This window comes from Cannabis sativa, chromosome 1, assembly GCF_029168945.1.
Source record: "Cannabis sativa cultivar Pink pepper isolate KNU-18-1 chromosome 1, ASM2916894v1, whole genome shotgun sequence".
Lineage (NCBI taxonomy): Eukaryota > Viridiplantae > Streptophyta > Magnoliopsida > Rosales > Cannabaceae > Cannabis > Cannabis sativa.
In genome coordinates this window covers 22427344-22444655 of record NC_083601.1, presented here as the reverse complement: position 1 = coordinate 22444655, position 17312 = coordinate 22427344, and the positions used below count along the sequence as shown (strand labels likewise).

The window sequence follows — 17312 nt, the reverse complement described above, 5'->3', positions numbered from 1 at the left end:
ATTTATGCTCCATCTATAAAGGTTTTTTTTTTTTTGGTATTTTAATCTTTGTTAGTTGTTTTTTTTTTCTTTGTTTTTTTTTTTTTTTGTGGTGTTTCTTATTATGTTTTGTTGTGTATCGCATTGTAATATTTTTTTATTGTTTATTTGTTTTTAGTGTTTTTTTTTTAAAAAAAAAAATTATATATGTTTTTGTTAATCTTGATGGGTTGTTTTTGTTTATTTTTTTAATGTATTTTTTTGGTGGAAGAATTATTCATGCTCCATCTATAAATGTCCTTTCTTTGGTATTTTTATCTTTGTTAGTTTTTTTTTTCTTTTGTTGTTTTGTGGTTTTTTTATTATGTTTTGTTGTGTATCGTGTTGTAATATTTTTTTAATATTGTTTATTTATTTTTAGTATTTTTTTTTAATTTATATATGTTTTTGTTAAACTTGATGGGTTGTTTTTCTTTATTTTTTTAATGTATTTTTTTCACTTTTTATTATTAATTTAAAACTGTTTATTATTTTTAATCGTTAATTATTTTTTTTATCCTATATTTAAAATATTACATCTGTATATTTTAAATATTATTGTTTATAATTAGAATCTTATTATGTTTTTTAATTATTAATATATAAATTTTGTTAATTAGTATGCTTACTCATTAATACCATATCAATTAGTCATAAAAAGTAGTTATACAAATCTAAATATAGAAAGTTGAATCATTAATATATCTATTATAATTTAATTAAAAATATGTATGAATTTTTGTAAATATATTTTCAAATGTGTACATTTTTAAAATTGTGTTTTTTTGCACATTTTTTGTAATATAATTATTTTTGTTGTACACTAATGAAAAAACCCCTTGTTTTATTGATTATCTGTGACCTTTTCGTTGCTATAATATGTTGAACTTCATTCATACATAAACACAATATAAAATAAATATGGAAATGTGGCATATGATTCTTAGACATATTTCTTTATAGATTTATAGATGTTATGTTTCTTCAGAGTAATATTCTTTTGTTTTGTCCTAACAGAAAACCTTCACATCCCTCCCTATCTCTCAACTCACTCTCTCTTTGTATATACACACACAAACACAAACAACTTTCAGCTGTGATCACAAACCATTTTCACTGATAGCTATTTAAAAGCTCACGTTATGGACAAACCTACAAAAAATGGTTTATACCCTGAATTTGAATTTTAAAATTGGAGAAGTTGACAATTGTGCAAGAGAGGCATCATAATTGATTGGCCTGGATTGGACATGGTGATCCAAGATGAGTTGGGTATTGCTCGGGCCTCTACAAGCTGGAGGTTGGAGGGTTGCTTTGAACTTGCGATGACGGAAGCTTTGACTATTCGCAATGTGTTGACTCAATGCCTTTTTTTGGGTATGACAATGAATTTGATTGTTTTGAGTGTTGCTCTTAAAATTATAAATAATGTGTATTATTATTTCTTTGGGGCTTGTGTTGGATGACATTGTCGATTATTGTAATAGATTTAAAGTTGTTAATTTTGTCCATTGTATCTTGTAATGGTGTTGTTTATTCTTTGGCCAAACTTGCTTTATGAGCAAGTAGTAGTGTGATTTGGTGGCCAAGTAATTCTAGTTGTATCCGATAGCAAATGCTATCAAATCCTCGCTCCCACTTTTTTAGAAGTGATTTTCTTACTTCGTATTGGTTCAATGTAGTGTTGAGGCTGTTCAAACAAATGTGAATAATGATTGAAGGAAAAAAAATAATTATCCTATCCTTATTAAGAAACTAATACAAAGCAGTGTTTCACAACCTATAATAAAATTTTGCTGCTTTATATTTAAGAGTAAAAATAGGGTGAACATTCTCACAAAACAATCGCAACTGAATAATTCTCCATGGACACTCGTGAACCCAACTCAGTCAATCGGCAGTAACTTAAATTAAAAAAATTCTTCTGAAACAGAACTAAATTCAAACCAAGATGACACAAAGTTATTCATTTTCATTAAAATGCAAATTAATTACAACCTCATATAAGGGCAGAGAATGTTGCTTGCAACAAAAGAATTGCTTTACACAGCAACATATGAGGAAAAAGAGTGTAGTTGTAGACAACAAGTTTACAGATTCAAAAGATTGGATATTAGATTCCAACCCATCCATGTCTTCTTATCAGAAGGGCATACAAATGTGAGCTCAAACATCTCTTTACTAGCATGTTCACCAGACTCACAGAAGCCAACCAGTTTGGCAACAATCTCAGCACTTTCTTTTATATGTTGCATGTTATAAGGGTCTGTCCACAACTTGTTTACCAGTTGTAACCTCCTTTGTTTTCCTCCTGGTGGTATTTCCCACTTCGAGTAAAGCATTTCTCGCTCTTCTATCGTCAGTTTAGAGCTTACCCTCTTGGCTAAGTATTCTCTTTCTTGTTTGAGTGCTCTGATACTGCGAAAGCCATATCGTAACTACTTTGTTAACAGAACATAACAAAAGGAAAAGTTTGTTTAAAAGGGGCTCTAATGGAAACAGTTAAAAAAATACCTTGCTGAAACGGAACCTGCAGGCTCATCACCTAAGAGTGCAGGGCTAGCATTGCCAAGATCAGACAAGTGTCGTTCCAACCATGTTAGTCGTCTGAGTTCGACTTCCATATAGATCTTATCATTGGGGTCTCCCTTGAACAGCATATAAAATTGTGTCCGGTGTATCAACGACACATGGCATAAGTGCCATAGCATGATGATTTCCTTCCTCTGCTCCTCAAACATGAGGTGCCATGGCTCAGGAGATGGATCACTATACTCTGATGCTTCAGCTCCAGAGTCATTTGCTTCCTCTAGTTGCAATACCTTAAAAAATCATAAATGGAATGAAAATAGTTAGATCATAGCAAAATAAAGGGATTCTTCTACATTTTTTTTCGCTTCATTTCTTCTTCAAACATCAATCGCGAGTTTTTACCTGGCAAACCAGAAGCTGCTTCTGGTATTGTAACTTTGCGACACGTTCTTTTAACTCAGTTACATAAGATCTAATGCTGCGAATGTTCTCCTCAGCAGCATTCTTGAACATCTTCTGCATTTTCTTCACATTAACTGAATTTGATTTCCTTGTAACCGGAGTACCATCTTTTGATGAAAGGAAATTACCACTTTCATCATTCTTTAACGGGGTGACTTTACATGACAAATTACCACTGCGTACACTATCATAATTCTCAGGTGCCTTGTTTTCTCTATCATGCTCCCTAACTTGACAGGACGAGGACAGAGGTGAGCATGGCGGCCGGATTATACTTTGCATGTTCGCACTATTGCTTAAGTTGAAAGGAAGGATTTTCTTCTTCTTTGAGGGGGTCTTGCACTCTGAACTCTCCTCATGAGTAGTAAAAGATGTGACTAGCTGGTCTATGGTTTTCTGGACATTTTCAAGCTTCCTTTCTAAAGATTCAATGGTGCTTCCTTGGGATTTGAATCTACTGATCTCTTCTATTAAATTGGCCTGATCTCCTTCCATAATTTCTTCGGAGATTGAGTTCGGCACTTGCATGTTCTGGATCTCAGAGAGTAACTTTGCTATGTTTTCAGCAGTTTCTTGATTTCCAAGTCTGTGGGAAGCAACTTCCTTGTGCAGTACTTCAAGTGCACGGTTTGCTTCCTCACCAAGCTGCTGCTGTCGCTGCTCGATTTTTCTGATTTCATGGACAAGCATAGATGGATCTGTGGAGGTAACTGATTGCCTAACCATTGCCTGCCTACGAACAGCATTTCTTGGCCGAGTTTCTGGAGTGGAGGTTGAACTATCATCACCATGAAAAGAAAGACACCGGGCCACTTCAGAAGGCCCACGTTGGTTCATTCCCTATAGATCATAGAAGATGTATTTATTTTTCATAAATATAAGACATGCAATCATTAAGACACTACTATAAAATCGCTGCAGCACCTTTGGGACTTTGTGCGCCTTTCTTTCTGATTCAAGCTGTGATTGTACAAGGTCCCTCTCTCGCTTTAGCTCTTCCATTTCTTTCTTCATCTGCAAAATTGACATTCTAATTATTATTATTTCAATGATAGAAATTACATTTCCTTTTACAGCATTTCTTTTCACACAATAATTATAAGAATAAGCTGATGACGAAACCACTCCATACAAACATTTTCGGTATCACGCAGTTGCCACATGACTACCAAAGCTTTCATTCTCAACTAATAATTAGCAATTTCAGACACTTATGATTAGATCAATTCATGACCTTTCACAAATTATTCAGAAGCATTCATACCTGCTCAATTTTCATGTCCTTCTCTGCTATGACAGACCTTAAGCATGAAAATGAAGAAGGCTCTGGACTTCGTAACTCTGCTTCCAGTCTGGCCACTTCCTTCTGCAAATGCTTGACCAACCTCTTGTCCGCAACAACCTGAACGAAATTTTACTTAAGTTAGTAAGGTAGCCTTGTCTTTATCACACAAGCTTCTAAATCTATTGACAATTATACCATATTTATTTGGGCGTTATTAGTAACTTCTTTTGCACTAGTTGCAAATGATAGTGTGTTTCTTGTTTGCTCCACATGACTTAAAGCTGGGCTCATGGTACATATAATTGCAGTACGAGCATTTCCCCCAAGTGAAGATTGCAATATTCGAGTAAGTTTTGAATCTCTATATGGTATGTGTCCAGATTTTTTTCCACCGCTGCAAAATGTAAGCTGCTCATAAGGAAAGTAATCAAGAGTACTATGTTCAGCCATTCAAATTGATCAATGATCATCAAGTGTCAGAATACACCAGGACGTGATATCAGCTAATTCTTACAATCATTTTTGTATAAGCTAATAATTCAAGTTAACAAACTGAAGTTCTACTTGTAGTGTCAGCATTTGAATGCTCACCTTAGCTTCCTGATCACTGTTGTAAGTGTTAACAAACTACGGTTAATATGGCTGCCTTCTTTTAATCTTGTACCATCTGCATTTGTTTGCGAAGCACGTTCACTTCCAGCCAGGTCTACAAGATTCTGCAAAGTTTCAGCCCTCTAGTTAAAAGAAAAGAAAAATGCTGTTATTTTTATAAAAAATGGGAGAAATGTTGCAAACTTACCAAGCTAGCTATGAAGGACTTCACACAGCCTGAAGTTTCACGAAGGCTACTCTCTATAGTCTGATGAAAATAACGGGAACATTATGAATGGACATATCTAGTAGGCATGCAATAAAATTTCTGAACATGCTAGGTAGAATATTAGAAAAGAATGTTACGGCCACAAATAATTTGTTCGATGAGAAAACATGATTCATCATACCAGTCTTATTATTTGATGAGATCTTGAACTTTTATCGTTTAAAGCAGTTTCTCCCACCTGTCTTTGAGCTGCAGATATAAAAGCATTGAAAATGAACAGGGATTTTGTATTAAAAGGAAGGCTGGTTTTAGTTTTCTTCAATCAAACATGCTAAGCTAAGATTATCCTAAGTCACACAGCATACGACAAGTGATAGCATACTCATACAGCATTTAATTTTTCAAGAACAGGACTATACAAGCATTAAAATTCATTTTCCTCATAAGGGGTATCAATAACAATAAATTCACCCCTAATGGTTTGAAAGCATAACAAAGAAGTTAGTTATGGTAGCTTGGAAAAGAAATTTTGGTTATTAACAAGGAAAGTCAATACCTCATTAGCTTAAAATTACAAGTGACCTAATTTACCTTCACAAATGTTGATTAAATGCCTCAGATGTTGGCCATCCTTTACAACTTCTTCAACTAGTTTTACCACAATCGTCCCTTTCTGCATTTTAAAGACAAAGATAATAGTTTAAACAAAATTGCAGGATAATTCTTCTGGACGGACTTCAATAAAATAATTTCTTCTAAGTACCTCAGGATCATCCAAAAGCCGCAGAGATCCAGAATCACGATTCAAAAGATCGACAACAGTCTCGTTGTAGATCTCCAAGGCAGAGAATTTCAAGGTAAAATCTCTCTCAGGGGTCTGTAAAATTTTAATTAACATACACATAAGAGAAGTTCATGCCAGCTCAATAGAAAAGATTTCTCATGCAACCAAGAACAAGAAACAGATCAAATTCACCTAGTAATATCTTAAGCCGTCTCCTGTCCATTAAAATTCTCAATTGATATGGCATTTTGTTAAGTAATAACAAAGAAGTACAATAGAAAATAGAAATTACATTTTTTATGTGTTCATAAATGTCCTTTACAGCATTTTCTGTGATTCCTCTCATGGTATACGTCTTACCACTACTAGTCTGCCCATATGCGAAAATTGTTGCTGCAACGAGAAAAATTAAGTCAAAAACATTGGATTCAGAAACAAATATGAATTCTAGCTAAAAAATATCCAAATCACCATTCATTCCTGTGAGAGCAGATAAAGCCACATCCTTAGCACCTTCTTCATAAACCTTTCGAGTTGCAGAACTAGGCCCGAAAACTTTATCTGTTAACTCAAACAATAAATTGTAAAGAAAATGTTGCAAGCCTCACGTATAATTGAGCAAAGTAAGACAACAACTGTATAAACTAGAGAGATCTAGGGTTCCTCTAACAATGTTATATCTCACACCGGATAAATCCCTAAAAATGTACCAAATGTGTATGAATTCACAGCCCTATCATGGTTTGGACTGTTGAAAACAATGGAGTGGTCATCCACGCATTCCCAAGCTATTAGATCATATAGTGCTTGTTCTCTCCGGCTCAGTGGCCTAATCCGAACAGTGACCAATATTTTCTCCTCACGAACTCTTGGACCACCTGGGGTGGAAATGGTGGCCCTTTGTATCTTAGATAATGGTGTACTTGGTGTCCCAACCATCATCTTAACTTACTAGTCAACTCTCTGAAAATTTTCAAAACCAAAAATCATAATCATAATTTAATGGAAGAGAAACATAAAATGGGCAAGTTTAATTTGACCATATTTAGACATAACCAAATATGGAAAAATGTTTTCAATATAGAAATCAAAGGAAATGAACTCAAAATTTCCTTAAAGAACAAGTCTTTACACATTACAAGATCAGATATTTTAGGTACTATAACACACCAATCACCTTGAAAATTTAATGTGAAGTCGTCAAAATTCACCTGAAAAATAAATTTCGAACAAAGAAAGTTGGAATGGAAAGAAATAATTAATAACCCAACAGAAACAAATGAAAACATATATAAGGAAACAAAAAGAGAAAGACCCAAAAGAAAATAAAGAAAGAAATGAGAGACATACGGTGAAATTTAGCCAAAGATAGCAGAAAATCTTTGACCCCCTCTGATGGGAAATGGAGAATGTGGTGATTGAAGGAGTGAATTCTCAGGGGGTTTTCGAACTCAAATCTGTAGAACTAACGGCTACTTTTTCCGTTCGTAACGTGCTAAAATTGAATGCCACGCTCGCGAACGACTAAGTACTATTTGAAATTTTTGGGGTCTGATTCGGGCCGGAGATGGGCCCTCTTCGTCCCCATAAACGGGCCGAAAGCCCAACAAGGGAATTTGGGTATTTCTTTTTGTTTTTTGGGGAGCGTAAGTTTGTCTATATTATACAATATATTGTACTTTTTTCTTTTCTTTTCTTTCTCTCTATTATTTAATACAGCTTTAAGAATGTTTTTTTTTGTTGGTCTGCAGTCATGAAAAATATTTGTTTTTAGAAGTTTACCTATGAATTAAAAAAGATGTCTTTATTTTGGAAAAAGTAATGAATATAAAACAAAGGGTCATGTAATCTGCTTATGTTATTATTGACAGAAAAAATAATAGGGTGGATTGTATTGGAATTAGAGAATAAATGACTTGCGGTTAGAGTTAAAAGTTGGTAGAGATAATGGTATACAAATAATCTTAGTTGATATTTAGTTGGAGGTAATGAAATGGAATGAAAAAAAAATAATTTTCATTTCATTTCTTTATTTAATTGTATTTTAAATATTGAAATATCATTTTAATGAAATATCATTTCCACTATTTTGGTGGAATTATTCTATTTAAGAAAATACTATTTTAATGTAACATGAGAAAAAATTTAATGATTCTTTTACTAATTTTTTTTTAATATATTTTAAATTTTATTTTATTTTATTCTTATCCTTATCCTTATTATCATTCTCATTCTTTTTTTTTATTATTTATTAATGTTTTCATTCCCCCAACCAAAATAGGTTAGCATTCTTTAAATGTGTTTTTTTAGTTTGCATGCAAATGTGACCAAGAGAATCACATGTGAAGAAATGTGAAACTTAGTGTAGAAAGGTTTTTACATTATCCACTAAAAGTCTCTGGAACCCACCACATTCCTACATAATAGAATACACTAAACAAAGAATTCCTATAAATGTCTCTACATCCCAACACTTCTCCCCCATAACAAATACCCCTTTATAGTTTATATGATTTAAAATTTGCATAAAATACATTACAAAAGAGCATAAGTAGTGTCTAACATTACCATATGTTTGTTATTAATAAAATTTTATATCGAGTCTCACATATTTTAATTTAATAATAACTATTAAAAAAAAAATTATTAACCATTTATAAAGTGTTATCTCATATGGTGGTACAAAGTGTGTAGACACGCTTTTTCTATATATAGGTTTGAGTCATTTTTAGACTAACATGGACTAAAAATATATACACTTAATCAGGCTCGACCTTGGGTATAGGCGGGCTAGGCTCGTGCTTAGGGCCCACCTAGTCGAAGGGCCCTAAAAAAATTCGTTTCTAAAAATTATACATTATTTTTTATTGATTTGAAAAATACTACATTTTTCTAAATAAAGGCCCAAAAATATTTATTTTCCTATGGCCCACTATATTTTAGGGTCGGCTCTGCACTTAATGTTATCCGTATTTTCGACAAAGGACACGTAAACTCTAGGTCAGCATCCAAAGCCCACTAGTCCCAAGTCCAACAAGACCTTCCAGGAAAGGCATCTTCGTTCATTGCTCAGACGAGCTTCTGCCAATGATAGCCCGTACCCAGAAGTAGTCTTTGTACCACATTTTTTGAAAGGCCAGACAACGTGTTCCCGAAAGCCTAACATAGTTTCCATTTTTATCAGATCACATAGAATAAGGAATTAAATCTCCTTAAATCTCGACCAAAAGATCATATCGAGTTAAAAGGAGAAATTACTTAAAACAAAGACCAAGTAATTAATTCACAATTAATTACCCACAATTATAGAACACGGTAATGGCAACTTGACTGTGTTCAATTTGCCTAGTGAGCACACTTATCTCCTAATAGGCTGGGCCTCACGAATATAACCCTAACTTGTATATTTTTCATGTAAACTCCCCATGAGAGGAAAAAAAAAACTAAGTGTAATTTTCTTTAAACTATATAAATAATCAAAAAAAAAAATTCAGATTAAGGGTTGAACACTCTTGCAGTATTTTCTTAAGCAAATACAAAGAACATGTACTCATTGTATTCCCAAAGGCTTTTCTAGCTAAAATACATAATAATATCGACTCGTGGACTAAAACTATTTAACACCCAACCACATAAAAAACTCTAAGTGTTGTCTCGTTCTTTCTCTTTGAATTATTTACTTCTCCAGTTCTAATTTCTTATAATTGATTTTCCAAAAATTTCGATAAATATTTTGGTACTTTCATTGAGAGCTGAAAAAAACAATGATACCATCCCAAAATTACATTCAGTAACCATGGTACTCACCCGAAACTAATTTGGTCTTCATTATATTGATCCTAACGCTAAGGCTGGAGATTTAGAATATCCAAATGAGGTGACCAGTCGCCACAAGGATCAACGTGGTAAAGACCAAAATCTTGACGATCCTATAAATGAAGACAATGAAGTAGGAGAAATGAGTTCTGATGATGCTGAAGATGATCCCCAAGACACGTTTACTGGCAGTGGTGCTGAGAAGAAAGACAATCTAGACGAGTCAGACCATGTGATCATTGTAATACCCTAAGGTTTAATAACCAGATTATCAACCCTAACTAGGTTAATTATGTATTAATGAGAAATTATATTATTATATGATTTAATATGTGAAACTGTTATGATTTATTATATTTTAAGACTCCTTTGGTGTGCTAGGAGCATTTTCGTAATTTTGACTCGAGAAGGATAAAATCATAATTTTATGATATACGGTCCTTATGGACTATATTATTATATAGTATATTTTCTCTGTCTATCTGTAGGTATTTTCTGACAAGTCGGCGCGGTATAGTCACAACCGAGTATTTTGGGCTGAATTGGGTTCAGGGCCTAAAATACATTGTTAGAATTTATTTATGGTATTTATTTGATAAATGAAAAAATATGATTATTGTGATATGTGTGTGTGTGAGCAGAATGACAAAATTACCATTGTTTATATGTGTATGGTAATATATGGCCTTAGGGGTATTTTGGTCATTTGACCACATAATTCTATTTCAACAAAAAAAAATTAATTTTTCATTTATTTTTCTGGGTTTTGAACCTCTTAGCCGACCCCTCTCTCTCTCTCTCTCTCTCTCTTTCACCCTCTCTATTCGTGATTTCAACCAATTTTGAAGAAAAGGCTTGATTTTGGTATAGGTGTGTGGAGATTCTTATGCTTGGAGCTTAAGGACTTTGGGTAATTACTTTAGTCCATTTCACTTGATTTAATTTCTAGTATTCAAAGCTTTGAGTTGTGTTTTTGAATGTTCTTGTTGTATGGATGCATGTTTATGAAAATTAAGGGAATAAAGGGTGTTTTATTTTATTTATGCTTTAGTGTTATACTTAATGCATCTTGAAGGTTTTGTGAGGTTTTGGAGTGGAATTTTGTTGTTCAAAATCTAGAAACATACTTGAATTTTTGGGGTTTGTGTTTGAATAATTAGGTACCAAAGTTTGAAGAATTGTTTAATGTAAATTCCTTATAGCATGTTTTGTGTGTTAGTGAGTTGGTTATATTGAGCTTTGTGTAATGCTCAATTGATTACAAAGTTTAGTTTGATTTGGTTCAGTTTTAATTTAATATTGGATTATGCTTTGGTTTTGTATAAGTTTTGGTATGAATTTAAGGTAAAATCAGAAGTATGAAAATTAGTAATTTTTGGGGTTCCAGGGCCCCTAGCTGCGGCATGGCCTAGCAGGTTGGGCATGCCGCGACGAGGCTCTATTTTTCTTGGGAATTTTTATTTTTTTCGTTTTTGCCATAACTTTTGACTCGAGACTCCATTTTGGATGTTTTTGATATCGTTGGAAAGGTCGTTTTGGGCTCTATATGTTAATCTATAAATGGAATTCAAATTATGTGTATATGTGAAATTGAATTTGAGATTATCTCTATTTGTGAGATCCTAAGAACGTGTGACTAGGATTACCAGTGCTTGCTCAGGAACACTTGAGGATTTGGAATCTCCACATACTAGGATTATCAGGTAAGACAGTAAACTAACACATAGAGATTAGCGTTGTGGCGCCCATGTATGTTATTATGTGTATGATATGTGAGAAATCAAAATTAGGGTTATTATCCTAAATTAAACAATTATGCGATCTAGGGTTATTACTCTAGTATTTAAGTGATTATGAATGCAATATTATACTGTATATGTTGAGATAAAGAATTATGCGCGTAAGACATAATTAGGTTAGACTCAGTAATTAAAACCGAGATAAACCATTCTAAGGCCTTATTGTAAATAGACGTGTGAAGGTAACACATAGGTCTATGTCAAATAGACGATAGGTGCAGTGACATCAGTAATTATGTGATTTCTAATTATTATGCATATTATTATTTATACTGTCTTGTTGTGCTTGGGCTGACTGGTGCTCTACTGTACAGAAAAGGGTAAATTTATTATTAATTAGCCATGAGATGGAACCCTATTCACCCTATCTCAAATACTAAACTAATCTAAAAATATCTAATTAATTTTCTCAAAAAAAAATTATATCTATTATCTAATATTAACATATTTACTATAGGATAACTTAATCCTAATTAAAAGAAATTGAGACAATAATTTTATCTCATCTTATCCTACTGTCAACTTCTTGCATAATTAATGATTAAGAAATTTAGATCTTCTGAAATAATTTGTTTTATCAAAAATTAAATATATTACTAAATATTTTTAAGAAACATGATTTTCATGCTATGTTATGCTAGACAATACATGCAAAAATATAATTTTGTGGTGAAATTAAACAAATTACAAAACACATGCATTAAAAATAAGTTGAATCTGACTGAGCAGAATGATATGACATTTGAGAGTTACCCATCTCACTTTGTTACTACAAAATGGGATGACCACTTAATAAGATTTATACCATGTCCAATTGGATTTCAAGAATTCTCCATTACTATTAATTTGCATGATTAATTAGTGCCACAATTTTTTCTTTTCCTTTTTTGCATTATTAATTTCTAATAACTTTAGTGACGTGATCAAGAATGAAGAAACTAATATTACAATTTTCTATCATAATTAAATATTTTACTTATAGTCTAGCTAGACTCTAGATAGTAGTCACAAGTACCTAACTAAAGTAAAGAAAAAGTTGTTCAATAATTAGTGACTAGTGGTTAAGCTTTGATTGTAAGAAAAGTAAAAACATTTTTGCCCAAATAACAAATCAAAAACAATAATTTGAGATCAATAATCAATATGCCTCCACAAACAAACCAGTTGTCATAAAATTAGTTTTTGGGATTAACCAAATTAAGTAAACTTGATTGATAAATAATTTTTTTTTTTGCTCTTCCTTTACATATCAATATTTCTTCATCTACTAAATTAATATTACGTTATATATTTATTCTTATTACAAAATGTGAATGTTTAGTTTTATATTAAGTTATATATATTATCTTTCAAATATTACAATAAATAATATTATATATAATTTAATTAAATAGATAAATATTTAATATAAAGGGTTATAAAATATAAAAAATATGATAGTAATTTAAAAAAGAAAATTAAATTAAATTATTTTTGATGAAATATAATTAAATACAAAATATTAGTAAAACATATTAAAAGTATTGATTAATTCTTTATTTTTTTTAATATAAATACATAATATTTATTAAGACAAAAATAATATTTCATAAATTATATAATAATAATAATATTTCATAAACCTCAAAACGTGTAAAATAATATAATAATAATAATTTTATATATTTATGTAAAATATTTTATATTTTAATAAATAAATGTGTTAAGTTAATATTTCCACACTACAAACAAATTTACTTTTAGTCACAATAAAATTTGTAATTAAAGATAAAAAAAAATTGTTGCTAATTATAAATTATCATCATTGTGTTGTGAGTAAAAGGTTCGTAAATAAAAATATTAGTCATAAAAATTACAATTTGTTGTGACTAAATGTATTTTTAGTCACAATATATTTGTTGTGACTAAAACTAAATTAGTGACAACTTGTAACTAAATACTATGTATTAGTCACAAGTAACTTTTTGTTGTAACTAAAAGTCACATTTAATCACAAAAAATTTATATTGTGACTAAAATATTATTACTAAAAGTAATAGTAGTGCCACTAACTAATATATTATTTATATGTTTGATGTAATATATTGTACGTTTTTTAACAATGCACTCTTGTTTCTTTTTAATAGGAATAATGCTGGAAACATTTCTTCCCAACTGCCCAAGGCACCTTCACAAAAGCGAAAGTGAAAAAGTTGATCACCGCCAAGGGACAGCAGCAAAGGGCCACGCAATCGGCTATGAGCGCCGCCGCACACGATCGGCATGAGTTGCCGGAGCACTTGATCCGATCTCCGCCATCTACCTGATCCGTTTTCCCTTCCGTCTTTCTGGAGTGATTCCGGCTCCTATTCCCATTCTTACGTGAAACCCGAGGTGGTTGTGGGCAGTTACTCTTGATATCTTTATCTTCTTCCATTAATTTTTTTTTGTTGACTTCAAACTCCAAAACCTACTAAATTATTTAATAAAAGAAAATAAAAAGAAAAAAGTCTGAGTCTCAGCATATTCTTTTGGATCAATTCTATCCCGAATTCATCCCGTCCCAGTTCTCGTGCCCCTTGCGATTGAGAGAAAGAGAGAGAAGAAGTTTGAGATTTGTGAAGATAGAAGAGAAAGAGGCGGTTAACGCGCGTCATGGATAGGTAGTATGTTTTCCACGGTTGACGGTGAAAGCAAAGTCGGAGTATTGATTGTGTGCGGCTTAGTCTTCTGTGTCGGCCGGGAAGAATTATGTAGCCATCAATCAAAGGGTACTTACCATCGGGTTCAAAGCTCTGTTCAGGTTTTTCATTCCAACTCCTATATTCATAAACTCTAATAAATTCTTTGACTATTATAAATCTATTTTGTCATTATCTACACATTACATATGAAAATTTAGTAATTATATGTATTACTCATCTTGATATTTGCCACACGTATAGAAGAATTTTCAGCACAATTATAAGAATTTTCATAAAATTTGTTTTTATTGATCTTACCTTGTATTATCTATATTTATTAGAAAAACATCTTCATATTTTGTTATTATAGTGCTATTGTTGTTAAGGTGTGATCACCAAATCGCTATGGGATGTGAAACTCTTGGTGGTTGTTTGCATGGCACCAGTGGGCAGGGTAGTTACTCAAGGAACAGTTACTAGTGGTTACTGTCTAATGTAGTGTAGTTGGTGTGGTGATGGTGGTTGACGGAAGCTATATGGTGATGTGGTGGTTGCGGTTATCATATGGTAACATGGTAACATTGACCTTTGCAGTTATTTTATTTTTAATTATTATTTATTTATTTATTTTTAAATTCTTGTTTTTAACTACCCTCTATAATTTTTTAAGGAAATTATAAATATCAATTATTCTTATTTTATTTATTTTTTATTTTTTTAGCAGTTATATTATAATAGTATTATGTTTTTTTTTGTTTTTTTATTATGAATTAATTATTATAAATTGGTGTAATTTTGCATTAATTATTTTATTTATCAATTATTTATAATTATCATTTATTTTTCAATTGGTGATTTATATTTAATATTTTCAAATATAGTTTTAATTTAGTGGTTGGATAGAGGATAAAATATAAACTCAAATGCTGCGAAAAATATTCTTTGCTTTAATTTTTAGTCTTGAAAATTTTATTTTAGTTTTTCGTTTTCTTATGACACTTTTACAATTTTTCATTTATGTCATTAAGTTTTATCCAATTTTTCTTTTAATAAGTTTTTTTATTTGTTTTAATATTGTTAGTATTTTTTATCTATTGTTGTGTTATTTTGTACGGTGATATTATTATGTTATGTTAGTTTATTACGTAAGATTTTATGTTTTGGAGTTGGCAAAAATTTCACGAGTTTGAACAAGATCTCTCTTCAAGTATTCGAGTTGGAGATAAGTTTCTATCTTTATTATTTTATCTATTACATTATTATTATTATTATTATTATTTTCATTGGTATAATATGTTCTAATTATTATTTATTTTTCTTTGGTTTTGTAGGGAGGTTCACAGCAGATTAGCAGAAGCTAAACTTATGTAGCTTTAGTGGTTGCACTGGATTGGTCTCTTGCATTGGGCTACTTAATAAATCTTTTGAGTCTAGTTGATTATTTTCAGTTACTGTATATTCTAGGAGATCCTTCTTCTTTGTTTTAAAGTAGGATCTTTCCTAGATTTTTTTGCTAGTTTGCTATCCAGTTTTCCTGAGGCATCTCTGATTCATGTTTATTGTACACATGAATTAGCAGTTCGTGCACTCAGGGTGGATGATAAACTAGTTAGGATAGATGATTTTTCATCTTTTCTCTATGTATAAACTTTTGAGTATTTTTAATGAAAGTTCATTGTCAAAAAAAAAAAAATAGGAATAATGCTCTTGTTGATTTTGGTTTATAAAAGGGTGATTTTATTTCAATTGCACCCCACAAATATTATAAGAACACCCCATTCATTAAAAATATTTCTTTTTTTTGATGCATTCATTAACAATATTAAACTATTTTTTTAAAAAAAATTATTCTTAATCTTTGTCTCAATTTTTTTACATTATTAATTCAATTTTTTGTATTAATTTTAAGTATTTTAATTTATTTTGCTTTTATAATTTTTTAAAAAATAATAAAGCTTTTTAATTATTTTTTTCTTAACATGCACATTTATTTTTTGGCTAATTACTAGTTTTTCCTTTCGAATTTTGACATGTACTAAATTATGCCCCTAAATTTTTTTGGCTGTTAAAAATTCCCCATGAACTATTAAGATTGTTAGATTTAAGGACTTTTGTCTAATTTTAGTAAAAAAATTCTAACATGGATGAAAGTTCAGGGGGCATGATTTAGTACATATCAAAGTTTGAGAGGCATAATTTAGTAGATATCAAAGTTTGGGGAGCATGGTCTAGTACATAAACAATCACTGAAATAGTAAAATTGAATGAAATTAGACAAAAGTCCTTAAATCTAACAATCTTAATAGTTCAGAGGGAATTTTTAACGTCAAAAAAAGTTCAGCGGAAAAAATTACTAAAAGTAAAGTATAAGTCTTAAAAACATATTTTACATTAATTTTTAATAAAGGTAGAGTGCCTTACTTAATTATAGGGGTATTATCTCCCTTAAAAAATAATTAAGAAAACACAATTAAGTCGATAAAAAATATTAGTTTGAGGTTTAATTCTAATAAAGTTTAATTGGGGCAAAACTTTTAATAGTTTTATTTGTTTGCAATTAATAATCAAAACTTAAATTTTGGCGGCAAAACTCCTAAAACTACAATACTGTTAGCAAGTTACAATTTCCATCCAAATTTAGCTTTAACTGTCATGTTGGATTGTAATTGTGGACACAGTATATACGTGGCACAATTTTATTAGTCCACGTAAATAATTATATTAAAAAAAATTAAAATAAAAAATATAAAAGATATATATTTTTTTTTCAACCATATCATATTTTCCTAAAAAAAAAATATTTTTTTTCTCTAATATTTTTCTTTTATTCTTTTTCTTTAGTTATATACTGTCACCACCACCACCATCTATAGTCACCGTAAACACCACCACCCACCACTACCGAAACCACTGTCATCCATAGCCACCATAAACCCCCCACTATCAAAACTATCACCACAACCTATTTTTCAAATCCATATCACAAAAAAAAAATTAAACAAAACTCAAACCAAACTTAAACTAAATTTAAACAAATCCAAATCCAACAAACAAATAAACACACACGAATATCTACAGAAAATCTCAGTCCTAAAACTCAAATTTGAAAATCTTAAATTTATTTCTCCCACAA

The 17312-nt window shown here is 30.9% G+C and overlaps 1 protein-coding gene and 2 long non-coding RNA genes across 4 annotated transcripts; 2 read left to right on the top strand and 1 right to left on the bottom strand.

Annotated features, from left to right (window-relative positions):
* Positions 1-1954: 1954 nt before the first annotated feature.
* Positions 1955-7537, bottom strand: LOC115707516 (kinesin-like protein KIN-7B). Of its 2 annotated transcripts, none has more exons than XM_061105863.1 (16): positions 7252-7537; positions 7034-7112; positions 6612-6864; positions 6373-6462; positions 6194-6294; positions 5881-5994; positions 5709-5790; positions 5299-5366; positions 5097-5156; positions 4889-5013; positions 4493-4691; positions 4277-4414; positions 3937-4026; positions 2953-3852; positions 2533-2840; positions 1955-2436 (listed from the first exon to the last, which is right to left on the bottom strand). In XM_061105863.1, exons 3-16 carry the CDS (start codon positions 6841-6843, stop codon positions 2109-2111), a joined length of 2835 nt encoding a protein of 944 aa, XP_060961846.1. In that variant the 5' UTR covers positions 6844-6864; positions 7034-7112; positions 7252-7537; the 3' UTR covers positions 1955-2108. The 2 variants fall into 2 exon arrangements, with proteins under 2 accessions (XP_060961846.1, XP_030491374.2); XM_030635514.2 differs by having other exon boundaries at positions 7079-7112.
* A 2136-nt stretch (positions 7538-9673) lies between these two features.
* Positions 9674-11789, top strand: LOC133029128 (uncharacterized). Its single transcript, XR_009683333.1, has 2 exons — positions 9674-10627; positions 11378-11789. It is a non-coding gene; the product is annotated as an uncharacterized LOC133029128 (long non-coding RNA).
* Positions 11790-14047: 2258 nt separating this feature from the next.
* Positions 14048-15066, top strand: LOC133032025 (uncharacterized). The gene is made up of 2 exons (XR_009684981.1): positions 14048-14266; positions 14550-15066. It is a non-coding gene; the product is annotated as an uncharacterized LOC133032025 (long non-coding RNA).
* Positions 15067-17312: the final 2246 nt, after the last annotated feature.

What these genes read in the sequence shown, in the direction of transcription:
- LOC115707516 (XM_061105863.1), bottom strand. Translation starts at nt 6,843, where the DNA reads ATGATGGTTGGGACACCAAGTACACCATTATCTAAGATACAAAGGGCC. An exon ending in ACAGTGATCAGGAAGCTAAG is followed by an intron (nt 4,692 to 4,888) that starts GTGAGCATTCAA and finishes TACATTTTGCAG; the next exon opens with CGGTGGAAAAAAATCTGGAC. An exon ending in AGGACATGAAAATTGAGCAG is followed by an intron (nt 4,027 to 4,276) that starts GTATGAATGCTT and finishes TCAATTTTGCAG; the next exon opens with ATGAAGAAAGAAATGGAAGA.